Here is a 17,218-nt window from a genome sequence, read left to right on the forward strand (position 1 = left end):
ACCCTTTCAACCCTCACTCTTCTGTATCACAAGAATACTTCTCACCTCTCTCCGAAGAATGCAGTGGACCATGACTATAACAAAGCCTTGCAATGAATCAAACACAGCAAAAAGTATTTGAAACAATATGGAGCGTTTATCTGTCATGGCCAGAACCGCAGACATCCATGTCAAAGCCAAAAGGGGCAACACCACGCAGGAGCTCCAAAGAGATGCCCTGTTGAGACCAAGAAAGCAACATTTCGTAGCTGTACATCACACCCCAGGCCGAAGCCAAACCCCCATTCAACAAAGCATTTTTGTATGTGCTTCCAAGACCATTAACTTGGAAACCACAAAGCAGATGACATTTGAGAGTTTTATTTGTTTTTAATACACTATCCCACAATAGTTATAAAGGCAGTTGCCAATTATAAATATTTAAGTATACTCTCTGCTCTTGTATTAGAAAACCCAAATTTTTTTCATCATAGCATTTCTCACATGCACTGTAAAAGATTTGTAACAAGAAGATGTAAATGATTCGGACTAACATGGCGTTACTGGCGGTGGTGGCTGACAAAGCTGTTGTTGAAACTACTCCACACTTGGCACATTTGAGCGTCAAACCGCTATGAGGCTCACTCATCTGACTGCAAACAAACAGAACACCCACAAAAAGAACAAAATATTGAATTGTCACCAAAAAAAGTTGCTGCTGCAAGTTAGCTTTTAAATACGATTTCATGCAGAAAAGTATATTTATCAAAAATGAATGCTCTAGGTTGTTGTAAAGATGCATTTATATTACAAATTATCTTTATAACATTTACCTTTTAACATGGGCCTTTGCTGCATGCAAAACATGTCCATCATCACACTATAAATGGCCCTTGTGTCAATTGATCAAAGTTGCCCAATACACTGAGTTAATCATAAGCATGTGCTTCTGTAGACACACAGTGAAAACCCTTTATTCAGACCCTTAATAATCAAACATGTGGGGACTCCGAGCTCTGAGGACGTTCATTGTTAATTGCAGAAGGCACGTATATTTGTGGAAACCTTCTGAAATGTAAATAATTATCTCAGAAACCAACATGGCAAGAAATGGATTTTAGGAGTCTTCAATTATCTGGTGAAGATGTAGTTTTTTTCTCAACAGATTCTCAAAAGATACTATATTCTTATAATATCAATGTGTTGTCCATATTTTAGGATGATCTGAATATAGAAGCTAATGAAATTTGATGAAATATTAGTTGATAATGAGAGTGATAGCTTTCTGCTTTAATAGAACACATTTAACATAATTGTTAAGTTCAAAATATTATTTCTAAACATTTGTCATAGACTCCAACCTCCTAGCATTTAAATGGATATTCTGTTCTAGAGGATTTTGTAAGTAAATTCAGATTCAAACAATTCATACTCCATTTAGTACATTATAGAAGCAAAGTCACATTAAATGAGAAAACTTTATATACATTTTGCTTTAGAAAAGGGTACCTTGAAAATTACAGATTTATTGGAACCTTTTAGGAAAAACCAAAGAAATTACTTGAATTAAAAATTCCAAACATGTTGGAATAATACTCTGCGGTGTGCATAGTCCATTCCTACATGGTGTTGATGTCTAAAATGCTTATTTTGTAGGTTTTCTTAAAGAATCTTATAATGGAGTTGCATTACTAGTTGCATAAGAAAAGTGGCAGAAGAGAGAAAGTTGTAAGATGCTCATAACTTAAAATCTCTGGTTTATTTTAAATAAGTGTACTCATTTGTAAATAGTGATGATATGAGATAATAAATGTGAAAGTTATTAAGTAAATAGATTGATCAGCAGATCCTGTGAGAAAAATCAGAGCTTTCAGAGATGGGTGTGGAGGTGGGGAATATAACACTAAATCTTTCACTTTACTGATCCAGCCCAGGGCACATGTACTAGCCAAATGTGTCCAAACTTTTCAAAATAATATGTAGCCATTAGTCCATCCAGTTTAGTTTAGGAATGCCTCAATAGACATGCTGATGTGTACATCCCAAAGGAGTACATAGGCCAGAATTCCCCGCAGTGGCTGCACATCAGCTGTCTATCAGACCCCAACCACAAAGACTCTAATTTGATAGGGCTTAGGTATCTGCCTTTTTCAAAGCCCCATAAATTATCCTGATGAACAAACAGGAACAAGTACCACTGCTCTTACTAAACATTTGAATTTCTTTAATCTTGTTAAATCTGATCAGATTAATATGAAAAAGGCATGGGTTAGTTATATATTGTCCCCTTTATCACAGAAGATAGGTTGTACGGTGTTTATGATGGAGCTGTCTTTCTTAATCTAAGAATATGTTGCCTCTAGGCTCTAAAACAAGATTGAAAGCCAAATATTACCAAAAAATAATTTTAAGTACATGGTGTAAGTATTTTAGTCTTGAAAAGTGTGATTTAATCTAAATATGGGCTTGTCTGAAAATAAATTTTAAGCCATTATTTAAAATGCTTATTTGTCTTTATTTAAGATTTATTTGAGGCCAACTAAAAGATCTATGCCTATTTCCCTTAGTCAGGGCTAACTGTTGAAAACCATGCTTGATGTTAACTGGTTGGACACCTTTGGCATTCTGTTACTGGATGTGCATGAAGTAGAATTACCTAGAGACATGTAATGTTTTTTCCTAGTTTATGTGACCACTAGAGAAATTAATATAATATGAAGAACACATAGTCTAGATGCTAAATTGAATTGCTGCATTGAAAAATAAGATCTTGTTTCTTTACTGTAGAAGAAATATACATTTATATAATGATAAGTTCAAACAGTAAAAAAATGAGTTGTCCATACATTTAAATTTAACCAATATGTCCACCAGGGCACCAGGAGAGGATCACATTATAGAACCAAAGTTACATTAAATAGAAAAACTTTACACACATTACTCTTCAGATAGTTCTGTCTACTCCAGTTATTACTGTGGATCTTAAAATCTACAGGTTCTAGTTCCCGTCACCATGTAATTTTTCTCTTTTCTTTAAAGAAAAAATAAAGTCTGACTGATTTATTGTCAATAACATAAAATATTCCCTGGAAAGGAAATGTACCAGCCTTCCTTTAAAAAAATCACATGAAATTTGTAAAGAGTACTAGTAAGTCAATTTCCTTAGCTCAGGTAGATAAGACAAAGAAGTTTAAGACAGTAAATAAGAAAGTTCCATTGCAGAAAAATAGAGAAGCATAAATTTTCTGCTTAAGATGTTCTAAAAATATACATGCCATTTTTATCCTGATTTTATTCTTCTAATTATCATTTTATATAAGGTGTGTTGTTAGTTGCAATAACTTCCTTCTTGGTAAACTAATGGGTACTAGGCTTAAAACTTGAGTATGAAATAATCTGTCCAGCAAACCCATGTGACACACGTTTATCTTGTACTCCTGAACTTAAAATAGAAGTTAAAAAAAAAGAAAAAAAAAGAATTTCTGTTGAAAAAATATTAATACAGTTTGGGTCTTATAAAACTTGTTAAACTATTGTATTATTAATTATTAATTCCTTTACAAATATTTATTGAGCACAAACTATATGCTTGGCTGTTTTTAACAACTGATTATAAAAAGAAGAAAGGGATCAAAGAAACAGAAAAAATGGGAAAAGGAACATCTTGGTACAATATTTGATTTTAAATAACAACCTAGAATGCTTGATATATGTGTATATTCAAATAAGCTGTAATAATTTTTACAAATAGGAAGGTGAGTTGTCAAGTCGATCAATTATCTTTCTGCTTAATTTTTCTTTAATTTTGATTATTTGTTCTTCACTGGGGACTGTTCTTCACTGTCCTCACAACTTCCCTGTGAACTAAATTTATTCAAACATCTATAGCTTCCAAAAATTTCCTTCAGTCACGCTTTGGAATGGAGTACAAATTGTAATGTATATTTTCTTAAGCTAAAATTGTACTTTATATTAGAAATATAGTTTGAAAACCTAAAGAAATTAATTTGTTACTAGTTCTTTTTTGCTCTGGACAGTAACCAACATTCTGTTTTTATAACATAAATTAACATTCCTGCTTCTCTGGCAGTGGCCTTTGAACCAGAAAAACACTGACTCAGTTTTGCCAATGAAACATATGTAACTTCTTCTAAGAATATGCTTAGAATAAGAGGTTTTAAAATTATAATTTACTTGTTAATATATAGATTGAAATGGATAATTTCTAAATTCATGATTGACACTATTGTCATTTCTTCTAAACCTATATGATCTCTTACAAAGAGCTATAAATTAAACTGGGCTTTATACATAAAATAATTGAATAAGAAAAAATACTGACAATGAATGTAATAAATTCTCAGCATCATATTCATTTAGATAATATCATCTCTTTTTTTGACCTTCATGTCATGGATGGCAGGATCATAGGCTCTTGGTTGATAATTAGAGACCTGTGAAAACAATCTAATCTGTTCAGGTTGGCTCCTCATAAGAGCAGCCATTGTGGAGTGAATGCTTGCTATGTGCTAAATACTGTAATGTGTGCTTTATATACATTATATTTTCATATACTCTATGAGGCAGGAGTTATTTTCCCCATTTAACAGATGAGGAGACTGAATTGAAAAAAGTAACATGCCCAAAGGCACATAGACACAGCTAGTAAATTGCAGAGCTGAATATAAAGCATGGTTTTGTTTGACCTCAAAGTTTTATCTTAATTACTAAAGGGTCCCATTTTGTTGTTGATGTTGTTTAAATTATATAACTTTATACTACTAGCAGCAGAACTGAGTTTCTATCCCAGTACTCAGTCTGATCACTATATTATTACATGATTAATTTGGACAGAAATGTCCAGATTTTTTTATGACACATGTAGTGGGAATTAATTAGAGTAAGTATTATGCCGCTCACATGTGGCATAATAACAAGAGTAATTGTGTGAAAATTTTGTGTTTAAATTATCTAGAAAGCTGTGTCTGTACTACGTTCAAGTCTGCATATTTAAGGATGTTACAGAAACTCATCTGTAGTGAAAAAAATCTCTAAATTAGAGAATGATCTTCCCTCAGGAAGAAACTTCAGTGATTTTTAATTACACTATTGTATTTCTAATGTTTGATATAAATGATATCAAATTTTTATATTGAAACCATTAAATTTAGTATTTTGCTAGGGAAAAGAAATACACACATTATATTAATCATTACATAGGTTATAAAAACACAATGGACTTAAAATTTTCACAAGTGATCAATTACTATGACTATTAAGTAATATCATAAATTATGGAAGAAAATATGATATGGGTAAGTTTTGAATGAGGGTACAGTTCAATGGAAAGAAGAAAGTTGTAAACTTTTTATAAGGAGAGATAAAGAAAAAATCAAAGGTATTAACAATTCATTCAAGTGTCAACAAATTTATATGATAAAGGATAATATAGCCTTAAAAAGCTACTATCAATCTATATATGAGATATTACTGTCATTAGATATATAATATATAAGAAGTCATCAGATATTTATAAAATTTAGAAAAGCATCTCCCTTAATTTTACTATTATAATATATAAGAGGTTAAAGTATGGAACTTATGAATAACTTTTTAGCCAGTTAGACTAAAAATGTCATAAGGAATGAAAATATAAGACAAAAATAGTGCTTGATAAGGGGAGAAGATTTTTTCCTGATATATACAATTAGTCAAAGAAAACATAGTATTTTGCCCTGTTTAGGTTTGCTTGTCCTGATTCTATTCTGTCACATACCAACACTGTGTTCAATTTATCTCCTGTTCTTTATGATCAAAACCCGGAAGGATTTGGAAACCCTTACCTAATGACAATTGTTATTAAGTCTAGCCTTAACATTTAATGTTCCTTTCTGACAAGCAGGTAATATGCACAAAGAAACTCCAATTTTCTTAATGGTCTGTCACAGTATTTTTAGATTTTTGGTCATATTACTTAAAAATAGCACACTGGAAACTTTTATAGGGCAGAATCTACCAGACACACTAGTACATCAATAACAAAATTCAACGCACAGTCAAACCTAGTCAGTGATGGTCTGAAATTGCAGTATGGGATTCACTGGTAAATAACCTTCAAAATCTACCAATTGCAGCTTACCCGGCTCTGTGTTTGAGCTTTTTATCTAGGATTCCATCTCTGGAAACAAGTTTATTAAATACCAAAATGCCAATCACCATGTTGACCTGTCAAACAGAAACAAAGTTGACCTTTCAATGATAGTGAAGGGAATCAGGTCCCTGTTTCTCCTGAAAATCCTGTTTTATCAGTTTATAGCCACCGTATCATTAGTAGTGGTATGAAGCGCTTCTCAAACATTTTTTATAAGTGCATAGAGGCATACGGAACAATTTAACAGTGGTGTGCTACTTTAAAGTTGTAAAGTACATTAAGTTCATTTAATTTCCATGCTTTGCCGTTAACACTGGGGAAATTAACCTTCAATTGCCTGACTTTTAAATGATACCATACTATGACAATCTGGCATTCTTTTGTCTGAGTCAACCCTGAATAAAATTATTTGGCTAAATGAGTATTACCCTATGACCAAGAGCCAGGAGATTCTGAATCTTAGAGTATGAGGCTAGGGTGAGCCCTGGCAGCAAAAGGTGCTGATGATTTGTCATTATTCCCAGCATGGAGGACAGAATGCCTAAATTCCTCATGCCGTGTGGTCATTCTTTTCTCTGGAAGGGAAGCATTTTGATGTACCATGCTCTTCTAGGCAGAAAGGAAAGCCTATTCAATTCACCAGAATCTTTTATGCAATGGACACTAGTGCCAATTCTTAAAATATGCTCTAGTGTACAGTTTTATCATTTTCTAAGACTTTCTTACTGTCGCTTAAAAGGTCTTTTGCATAATAAATGAAAGAAATCGTATATAGTTTTCCTTTTTCATGTAAAACTGTAAAAAGCTGCACAGATGTCTATTTGTAACACCTTATGATGAGCCCCCACAATTCTCTCATCTACCAACACTTTCTGATCAAGAAATCCAGCCCAATGAGTAAACCAAGATAATAATGAAAAATATTTTCTTCTTTTTGCCTTTCTTGCCTCTCTTGCCTCTTTTCAGTCTTGGTGTAACCCTGCCCTGCTGCCAATGAAGATGGTGAATATAAAGCTAAAATGTGTTCAATTGCTGATGTAAGGAAGATGCAAAACATACCTATTAAGTGGGGACTTAAGGGGAGTCATTCTTCATAGTTTCCTGACAAGATACCATTTAATCAAGAGAATACTTATTCATTTCTGTACCTATCATTATTTAAGCTCAGAGAAAAAGTATATTCTATGGATTCTATTAATCCACAACTTAATCATAAGGGAATTTGTCACCCCACAAAAGACCATACTTTGGTGTTTTAATTATATACATAGTCTGTTTCTTCATTTTAGTGTTATATGAGTATTAACCTAGAAGCTTAGGGAAGTAATTCAGTTGATTAAATAAAAATTCAGCACAGCAGACAAAACAGTATCTAATAGTTTTGATTTCCCTGTGCTCTAAGATTCATGCCTTGATTTTATTTTTCTTGTGAATCATAGACAGTTTCTGTTCCCTGTGACAGCTTAGTGGAGGGAGAACAAACTTAAAGGAAGAAAAAAGTCACATATCAGAGTTAGTAATGTCACTAGCTTCCAATTTTTTCAATGCATCATTCAAGAAACAAAAGATTAACTTTCCAATTAGAAATATAATTGCACAGAAATATGAACATTTGTGTTTAATTTAGACTATGTCTTTCCTCCCTTTTCTTTAAAGAGTTACTGGCCAAGAAAGATTTGTAATCAATAAATCCAAAAGGAGAAAGAGAAAGGCAAATTGGAAGGAAATATTATACATTACCACAGTTTAAATTTTTAAACAATTATTTTGTGGTTTCAAAAGAGAAAATCCTTATCTATAACATATGGAAGTGATTCTTAAACAGGGGCGATTTTGACCCCCAGGGACCATTGGAAAAATGTCTGAAGACGTTTTGAGTGTTATGACTAGAGGGTACTATTTTGTATGTAGTAGGTAGAGAAAAGGGATGCTGCTGAACCTGCTAAAACACACAAGACAGCCCCTGCAACAAACATATGCTCCAAAATGTCAGTATCACTGAGGTTGAGAATACATTTCTTTTAGATCTTTGATAGGGGCAGCCTTGAAGAGATTTCCTATTAATAACCATATGGATTTTACATAATGAAGGTGAAATTATGGTAAATAATGAGATTCTATGCATTAAAGAGGAAGAATTCATTAAAACTTACTCAAATTTCTTCATAAATCTGAAATTACTGTAAGAGAAATATCACACTCCCAGTTTAATATTCTTTAGTATTCAAAATAAGAATATTTTAGAATCATAAAAGACTCAATAACAATTGATATTCAGAGTAATACACCATTGAACTTTAAATTTAATTTTTACACAAGAACTACATTATCAAAACTGCCACTCTAATTGAACTCAAGTAGTCTTTTTTTGCTAAGAAAACAAAATAAGTTGATTTTGATGTTTACCAGGACAACAGCAGCTGCAGGTCCCACAAAAGCATAGAGTAGTCCTCCTTCAAGAGAGAGCCAGCAGCTGAAAATCACATTAGATAAGAACTAACAAAAATTAGTGACAAGTATTAGACCACTAAAGTATGATACAAACAACTTAGATTATACATTTAGCCTTGGGATTTTGGCACATGTTAAAGATTTGTAATAAAAAAAAAACATAAAGGATGTAGAAAAAAACTAGAATTAGATAATTTCTTGAGTAAGAACTACTATATATGTCTAACTGAAAACAAAGTTTTATTATAAGGTCTTACTTTCAGGCAGTTGATACATTTTAGACAAATTACCCTTGCAGTGAGATTTCTATATTTACTCTCATTACAAAGGTGAGTATTATTTAAATTTTATAAAATGCTGTTTTATATCCATTATGGAGTTTTTCAAATGTACTTTAAAGCAAGAAGAGTGTGTTTTTTAGAGTGTTACACGTGTCATTTACCTGCTTTTCCTGGAGGCCATTGAAATACTGGGAGAAATTGGTTTAAAAGCCATCATTGCAGGGAATGGATAAGCCACATTTGCATTGCTATTTTCCTTCTAATTTTACTTTTTCACCAAAATACTAAGAAAGTTCCCTAAGGATAAGCTTTTGAATAAAAATAAGTGCAGCTGTGTTTGTTTCAATGACTAAATTCACCAGGAGATGTAGGTTTGCATTGATAGAGACATGATAATCCATTTGGGGAGAAACAGTATTTCACGGCAGAGGGAATGGGGCTGACACTGGAGGCTTTGCAGGGTGGCACATCTGCCCATGCAGACTCCAGGAATGTGAAAATGAAGGACGTGTGAGGGGCTGCTAATGCAAAGAGTCATTCCCACCCTTTCAAGCACTTGTTTTTTTGACATTTGACCTTTCACTATTTCTTCTCAGTCCACAGAATCAACATGCTGCCTTCAAAAGTAATAGCAATAAATGGTAGCTGCTCTATATCTGTTCTAACAATAAACGGCTCTATATGGATTATGATGTTGGTTACATGACTTATATATTTCTCAAAACTCACAGAACTGTACATATAATAGAGTGGATGCTACTCTATGTAAATTATATCTTGAACATATTTACCTAGTAATTATATATGCACACACAGATATACTATATCAACATTTATATACACACACACACAAATATGTGTATGTATATTCAAATTCTGCATTTAGTTATTGCTCCTTGACATAACAGCAGAAAGATAAAAATGTACTTTTCTACTTTGAGGTGGATAATTTAATATATATTTTTTAAAAATATACCTGGAGAAAAAAACCTTAGTCTGACAGAACACTTTAGATTTTGTCTCTAAGACTGCCAGTAATCTTTAAACTGAGATTTAGTATATCTTTCAATATATACTAATAGAGATTGGGTATATCTTTTATTTTTTCCCTAGGGGATTATACTGTTATAAAACTTTACAGTTATAAAATAAATGCATTACTTACTGTATTGTATTGGACTTTAATTATGAACTCTTTGAAAGTAGAAGCCATAATATATATAATCTTATTCCCATATTCCCAATGTAGTGACTTTCCCAAAATAGATTTATAACAAGTTATGCTATTGTAAAAAGTAATAACTTAAAGTGATAGTGCTGTAGTATCAGAATTTTAAACAATAATATAGATTTCATTAAAAATGCTCTGATGGGAGCTCTTTAAATTTTGCAGAAGTTTCTTTAGAATAAACTGAAAAAATATCTCTCAGTATGTTCACAATTTGTATGAAACTACCAGAGTGCCTAATTAGCAGTGATTCCTACCTCAAGCCCAAGACAATTAAAAGAACATCATGCTTTAAAATACATGCTTTCAATAAGATGCACATCTCTTTCTCCACTTCTTAATTGCCTCCTCAACTTGGAAGTAGATAAAATAAAACATGAAAGTACATTGTTTAGATTTAAAATGTCATACCTTACTACAAATTCTCTCATAGAATTTATCAGCACTACAGCTATAAACTGAGCTGGTATCGTATAGCTTTTTCTCCCTTTTAATTTCTTCCATAGTCCGAGTATTTTCCAATGTGAAATCTATTGGTTTCCTTGATCTATAACTTTTAGTATACATTACCCTAACATAGCAACAAAACTTGAACTAACATGACAAAACTTGGTAAATAACAATATACATTATCATTAATGGAATTAGAAGGTCATAGCAGAATCACATTCTAAATAGTAAAGATGTCAGACTTATTTGAGACACAGCATGCACAATAGATGTTGAAATATTTTAAAAGCCAAATACATTGGTCTTATTAAGAAATGGGAAATTAAAACAAAGATTCTGAACAGTGCTACAACATTTATTTCTTAACCTTTGTGCATTAAGCTACCTTGTTTTATTTGTTACGAATGCATTTTAATGATTCCATGATAAAATGCAAGCCATCAGCAAGGCCAACCAAGACTCTGATGATTTGTTAAATCATAAACATGATTTATCACTGTGGATGGACTTACTAGTGATCAGTGCCATATCCTTTTGTTCTGGTGAAGCCTACTGATGTGGCCACTACTAATGCCGGTAAACCTGCAAGAAAAGCAATGTCACACATTCATATTCAACTATAACCACTATGCATAATGGCTCAGGAAAAGTCAGAGCAAACTCCGATAGTTCACAAGGTACGTTTCTATTACAAAATTTCTTTCAAGTTGAAAAATATGAGAGAGGTACCTGAGCTTTTAACTTACTGCACTTCTCTGATGTTGCTAGGTTACCACCACATTTGACATGGGTTTAAATGGAAGTAATAGCAGAGATTTAGTATATCTTTTAAGTTATTTTTTCCCTAGAGGTTTATACTGTTACAAAGGAAATTTATAGTTATAAAATCAGAATGGTAAAAACTGGATGTTCTGGTGTGATGTAATATCAGAGAAGTGGAACATTCCATTGGCCACATATTGATCCACATCAAGCTGTACTTATAATAAGATGCAAAAAACATAAATCTCATCAGTTAACACTTTCTTTAAAATTTGCTTATAATAACAAGAATGTAGAAATACAAAATTCAATTACGAACATATTTGCACTGATTCTGAGCTAGCATCTTCTTTTAGTTTATGTCAAGTACACTTACCTCATTAAAGTTCAATGGAAACTCCCTATGTTTTGGTAGATCTAATCTATGCTATTTACTTTTTTTTTTTTTTTTTTTTTTTAAGTTTTGGCTAGGCCTTTTTAGGAAGATCATGTTTGCCTTTTCTGGCTGAAAAATCCATCATCTAATCATCTTCTTGTATCTCCTCTGCCCATCTTCTTTCTTACTATAATTTCACATACTTCCTGCTATTCTCTTTCCTCTGTGAGCCTTCTCTAGTGACATCACATTCCTTCATGAGATTTAATGACAAGAACTATGGAAAACATTTCAGAGGGACACATCATAGTTTTAAACAAATATTGGTGAGATACACACACACACACACACACACACACATATATATGTAGTGCAAATTATACATATATAGTCCCCTCCTCATCCTTATCCTCACTTTCCTCCTCCTGTTTCTCCTCTTCTTCTTCCTCCTCCTCTATCTTCCTTCACACATGTCATTTGTTGACGTTTTTGATTGACTGGACTAAGTTCATTAGGGGAAGAAAACCCTCCAGGGTTATAACTGAAGAATTAATAGTATTTATTTCATATAATTTAATTAAAATTTTTTCTAGATTCATTATATTGTACTTGTCCATAATGAAACACATATACCACTGTTCTGCCAACCCATAAATTTTCTGATACTCTAGCACCATCAGTTTAGCTTTTTGCTAGAGTAATTTGATATTAGCTGTAAATTTGGAGATTGTGAAGCCTCTCCTCAAAATCTTTAGTAATGATTTTAAACAAAGTAGTCACCAATCCTGAAAATCACATTTTATTCGTCATCAAAAAATGTGTTCTTTTACTTGCAGTCTGTATTTCTTAGAATAGTATTAATTCATAGCAAAAATATCCCGATTGAAATACTACTTTAACTTTAGAAGGGCTTTGTCATGAAATTTAGACAAAAAATTGATGAAAGTCTAGGTAAAACAAAGTCTGCAACTTTTGTGTTTGTGTGAGGCTCTCACTCTGCCATACAGGTTGGAGTTCAGTGGTGTGATCTCAGCTCACTGCAACCTCCACTTCCCAGGCTCATGTAATCCTCCCACCTCAGCCTCCCCAGTAGCTGGGACTACATGCATGTGCCACCATGCCTGGCTAATTCTTTGTTTGTATTTTTGGTAGAGATAGGGTTTTGTCATGTTGTACAGGCTAATCTCAAACTCCTGTGCTCAGGCAGTACACCCACCTTGGCCTCTCAAAGTGCTAGGATTACAGACGTGAGCTACCATGGCTGGCCTACTCTTCAACTTCTTATTAACTGCTTTTCATTAGTTAAACATAATAGACCTTGCTGAAACCTAATGAATAATATGTAAGTGTTCTTGATAATATTTTTCCAGTCTAAATTATACTGGCATTGTTATAAGTACACTTATTTGTAATTTCCCAGTTTCCTTCTAGCATCCCATATGTCAGTCTTCCAATACAGTAGATATTATTGTATATTTGGGCCTTTTCTAAAAGCAGCTTCTTAAATTAACTAGGCTATCATTACAATTGGCCCTATAATATAGATCTTTCAGATGTCCATGTCATGAGGCAATTTGAGAGAAACTTCTTAATAAACACAAGTAAAGAAACAATTCTCAGCAATTCTAAGTTTCTATTTTTGAGGACTACATCGACTAGCTGTGAGCTGTGAAATGAATAGCTGTATTCTTTAATTGTTTTGAGATTTCTTGGAATGAAATGCTCTAAGTTTCCTGGTGGGAGTACATACATTCAGCTCTCAAAATTTTAAGATATTTTACACTTTCAGAAAATATTAACAGAGAGCACTGTTTTTCTGTGTGTAGGTATCTCAGGTCTCATCTCACACTGTCTGCACTATTGAGTGTTAACTGACTAGCTACATGAGCATTCAATACTTGCTTCCTTTTTAAGTTCCAAATGGCCAATGAATACTCAAAATTCACGAGCTCATGTATTTTCACCTCCATAGATGAAATTAGACAAAAGTAGCCTGTGCCTAATCACTCTTGACTGCTTTGTAATATGTGTTCAAAGTCATTTAGAGAAAAGCACAAAAAGGTATATTAATATGCTTACCCCATCCAAGGCACAAAAAGCGTTTTCTTATAAGCCGTGTCCTAATTTTTCCAGTTACAGCCATATATGATTGCCACGCCTCAGTCAAAACCCAACAGAATGAAGCCAGGAAGAAAAAGTGCAAAAATGCAGTGGTGGTTGTGCAGATACTCTGTGGAAACAAACAAAAGGGCTCGCACTGAACCTGGAAGAGGGAAAATCACATGTTCTGAAGAGGATTGTTAATCTTTGATTCATTGCTTTTATTTCAAATATCTACTTCTCCTCAGTGACAAGAGTAATTACTTATAGAAATTATAAACCCTGTAGCCTTCATGCTCTATACAATATTTATAATGGAAAAATATATATCTAATTCCATTTGGGCTTAATTTTTTGTGTGAAGAACCCTGAATGTAAATTTGAGCTCAAGGGAGATTAAAATTACTGTTTTACTTGAATTTTTTAGGTATAATTATGAAAATGCTCTTAATTATTTTGGCTACATTCTTTATTTTTCCCTTTTAACAGATAATCTTTGTTGTTTTATCTGTGTCGTTAAAATTATATCTGCAAATGTAACAGACTTTCAAAAGAAAAAATTAGTTTGCTCTTATATTTGCATGATATTCAAGGTATAACAGCAAAGTACAATGAGGTTTGGCCAACAACATAGTTAAAAAATAACATATGTATTTTAAAGTAATTAATACAATGTTCCTATGGTATTACTTTGCAATGTGAGTCCTAATCAAATAATTTTGAAAAGGTAACCAAGTCACTGGCAGTACACAGCTATGATTTTATAGATATTTTTCTACATGTAACTTAATCACCTTGAATGTGCTGATCCTTAGTTGTAACTCATTGGCAAAAATCAGTAGCTTCATTTTGGTAAAGGTTGTTACTTACTTCACTGTTATAATTTCTTTATAAATCTTGTTGAAATGCAAGTCTTTATAAACCAGAACCAGTAACGACTAATTTGTTCCTTTGACAGTCATTCTCAATCTTACTGTTTTTAAAAATTGAAATGGCAAAACAAAGACAGTAGAACTAAAAAAAACTGTAAAAAACCCACTACAAAGAAATGAAACTATAATCCATATCTTCGCATCTCTACCACCATCCACTGCTAATGCAGAATATCTTAATAGAATTTTTTGGCCCAAATTATTCGTATTATTTGTTTGTTAAATTTCACCATATGTTAACTTAGTTTTCCAGTTCTTCTTATCCTATAAAAAGAACTTTAGCATGTTTATCTCAGCAGGTTGTGTAAATGATAAGAGATAATGTTAAGAGGCTGAGGAGCACTGTGCTAGGTATATAGTAAGTGTCCAACCAAATATGACTGTTATCATTAACATTTAGTACTTGTTTCTGTTTATAAAGATGATAAAATCATGGATTTCTTGAAGGCTTCCTCATACCTCTATCTAGTCTCAGGTATAATGCAGTAGCTTTAACGAATTGTAATTCCTCCTATTCTTGACACATTGAGACTTTTTATTTTTTCTAATTTATGGTTTAAATATCTGCAGATTGTCTAGTTTGCTTATTTTTTCATCTGTAGTGGCCGATCCCATGTGAATTCCAATTACAACTCTTCTACTTGCTATCCAAAGACTAGTTGACCTTTTTCAGTCACTTGTTACCCTTTCAGTTTCCTCTACCAGTTTGTTTCAACTCAATTGTATGTACTAGCAAAGCTAGGCCATCTCTGTTTTTAATCTATCAATAAAGAGTTCTATCAAACTGTAAATAAATATGTTGAAATGTAAGACCCTAAGTGTGGGTGTACTGAAATTTTATAAGAAATAATGAAGTGTTCAATGGCTGAGTATAGAGATTTTAAAATTTTCTGTCTGCATATTGTGTTTGTTACTTTACTTTGCAACTCCCTGGTATCCACTTTAATTCTAATACAAATTGAAGCACATGCAATTTTGAGCCACTGACATTTCAATAATCATGTCTCTTTGAACAATAATATGGCCACAGACAATGGGGAAATGTATTGTAACTAAAGAAGTAAGGCCTATTTCTTCAGACAACAGTATTCTACAATAGCTGGATAAATATTTATATATGCCTTAAGTTGCTCCAAGTACAAAGGTAAGCTATCTCAGCTTAAGGAATATGTACATATGAACTAAAGAGGTTTAAGTCACAAAATTAACCATATACAAAAAGCATAGCAAAATCTATGATCTTGAAAAATAGAAAAAAGGAGCTACACTTTGCATCATCATGTGGAGAATCAATATAAAATCACTCAGCCGACAAGCATATGAAAAAATGCCCAACATCACTGACATTAAGAGAAATGCAAATCAAAACCATAGTGAGTGAGATACCATTTCATATCAATCAGAATGGCTATTAGTAAAAAGTCAAAAAATAGCAAATGCTGGTGAGGTTGTGGAGAAAAAGGACAGTTTATGTACTGTTGGTGGGAATGTAAATTAGTTTCACCATTGTGGAAGACAGTGTAGCGGTTCCTCAGAGACCTAAACACAGAAATATCATTTAACCCAGTAATCCCATTACTGGGCATATACACAACAAAATATAAATTTTTCTATTATAAAGATACGTTCAGGTGTATGTTCATTGCAGCAGTATTCACAACAGCAAAGACATGGAATCAACCAAAATGCCCATCAATGATAGACTGCATAAAGAAAATACGGTACATATTCAACATGGAATACTCTGCAGCCATAAAAATGAATGTAATCATGTCCTTTGCAGGAACATGGATAGAGCTGGAGGCCATTATTCTCGCAAACTGATGCAAAACAGAAAACCAAATATTGCATGTTCTCACTTATAAGGGAGCTAAATGATGAGAACACATGGACACACAGAGGAGAACAACACACACTGGGGCCTATCAAAGGGTGAAGGGAGGGAGAAAAGAGAGGATCAGGAAAAATAACTAATGGGTACTAGGCTTGATGCCTAAGTAATGAAATAATCTGTACAACCCGACCCCATGATGCCCATTTACCTATGTAACAAACATGGACATGTACCCCTGAACTTAAAAGAAAATCAAACAATCCATACAAGGAAACACTGATTTTTCTACTGATATGTTATATTGGTTAAGTTGGAAATAGTCTTTACAACTTTTATAAATAAAAATTTTCAAATGAAACTTTATTATTGTCCACAAATGACATATCAGCTTCCATAAAAGTGGCTTTTCTAGTGTTCTGGGCTCAGGATTGTTTGATCTCTTCTCCTGCATAACCCAAATCCACATCAACAAGACCCTAGTGCTCAATCATCCCTTAGATCCCCTCAGTACTAGAGTTTTTTTCCACATACAAACCTCAAATCCTGAATCTCCTTTTCCATAAAGAGGTTCATATCTTGGCAACTGTTCAATTATCACTCTGACTGGACTCACTGTTGTGAACTTTGGTCTTAGAGTTTTTCTTTCTTTTTTTTTTTTTTTTTTTTTTTTTTTT

The 17,218-nt window shown here is 32.9% G+C and overlaps 1 protein-coding gene across 6 annotated transcripts in view; it reads right to left on the reverse strand.

The window, feature by feature from the left end:
- The window catches only part of ADGRB3 (adhesion G protein-coupled receptor B3), a 741,588-nt gene that overhangs the window by 52,180 nt on the left and 672,190 nt on the right, over positions 1-17,218 (reverse strand). For 5 of the 6 annotated variants that reach the window (XM_032274421.1, XM_032274422.1, XM_032274425.1 and 2 more), the window contains 6 exons: positions 13,758-13,908; positions 11,053-11,122; positions 8,537-8,603; positions 6,119-6,204; positions 534-632; positions 46-217 (listed from right to left, as the gene is read on the reverse strand). In XM_032274421.1, coding sequence (XP_032130312.1) covers positions 46-217; positions 534-632; positions 6,119-6,204; positions 8,537-8,603; positions 11,053-11,122; positions 13,758-13,908 — 645 coding nt within the window. The remainder of the gene's footprint in view (positions 1-45; positions 218-533; positions 633-6,118; positions 6,205-8,536; positions 8,604-11,052; positions 11,123-13,757; positions 13,909-17,218) is intronic. The other variant, XM_032274423.1, reaches the window with a different exon arrangement.

Source organism: Sapajus apella, unplaced genomic scaffold, assembly GCF_009761245.1.
Source record: "Sapajus apella isolate SASKATOON/1434 unplaced genomic scaffold, GSC_monkey_1.0 scaffold6, whole genome shotgun sequence".
Taxonomy (NCBI): Eukaryota; Metazoa; Chordata; class Mammalia; order Primates; family Cebidae; genus Sapajus; species Sapajus apella.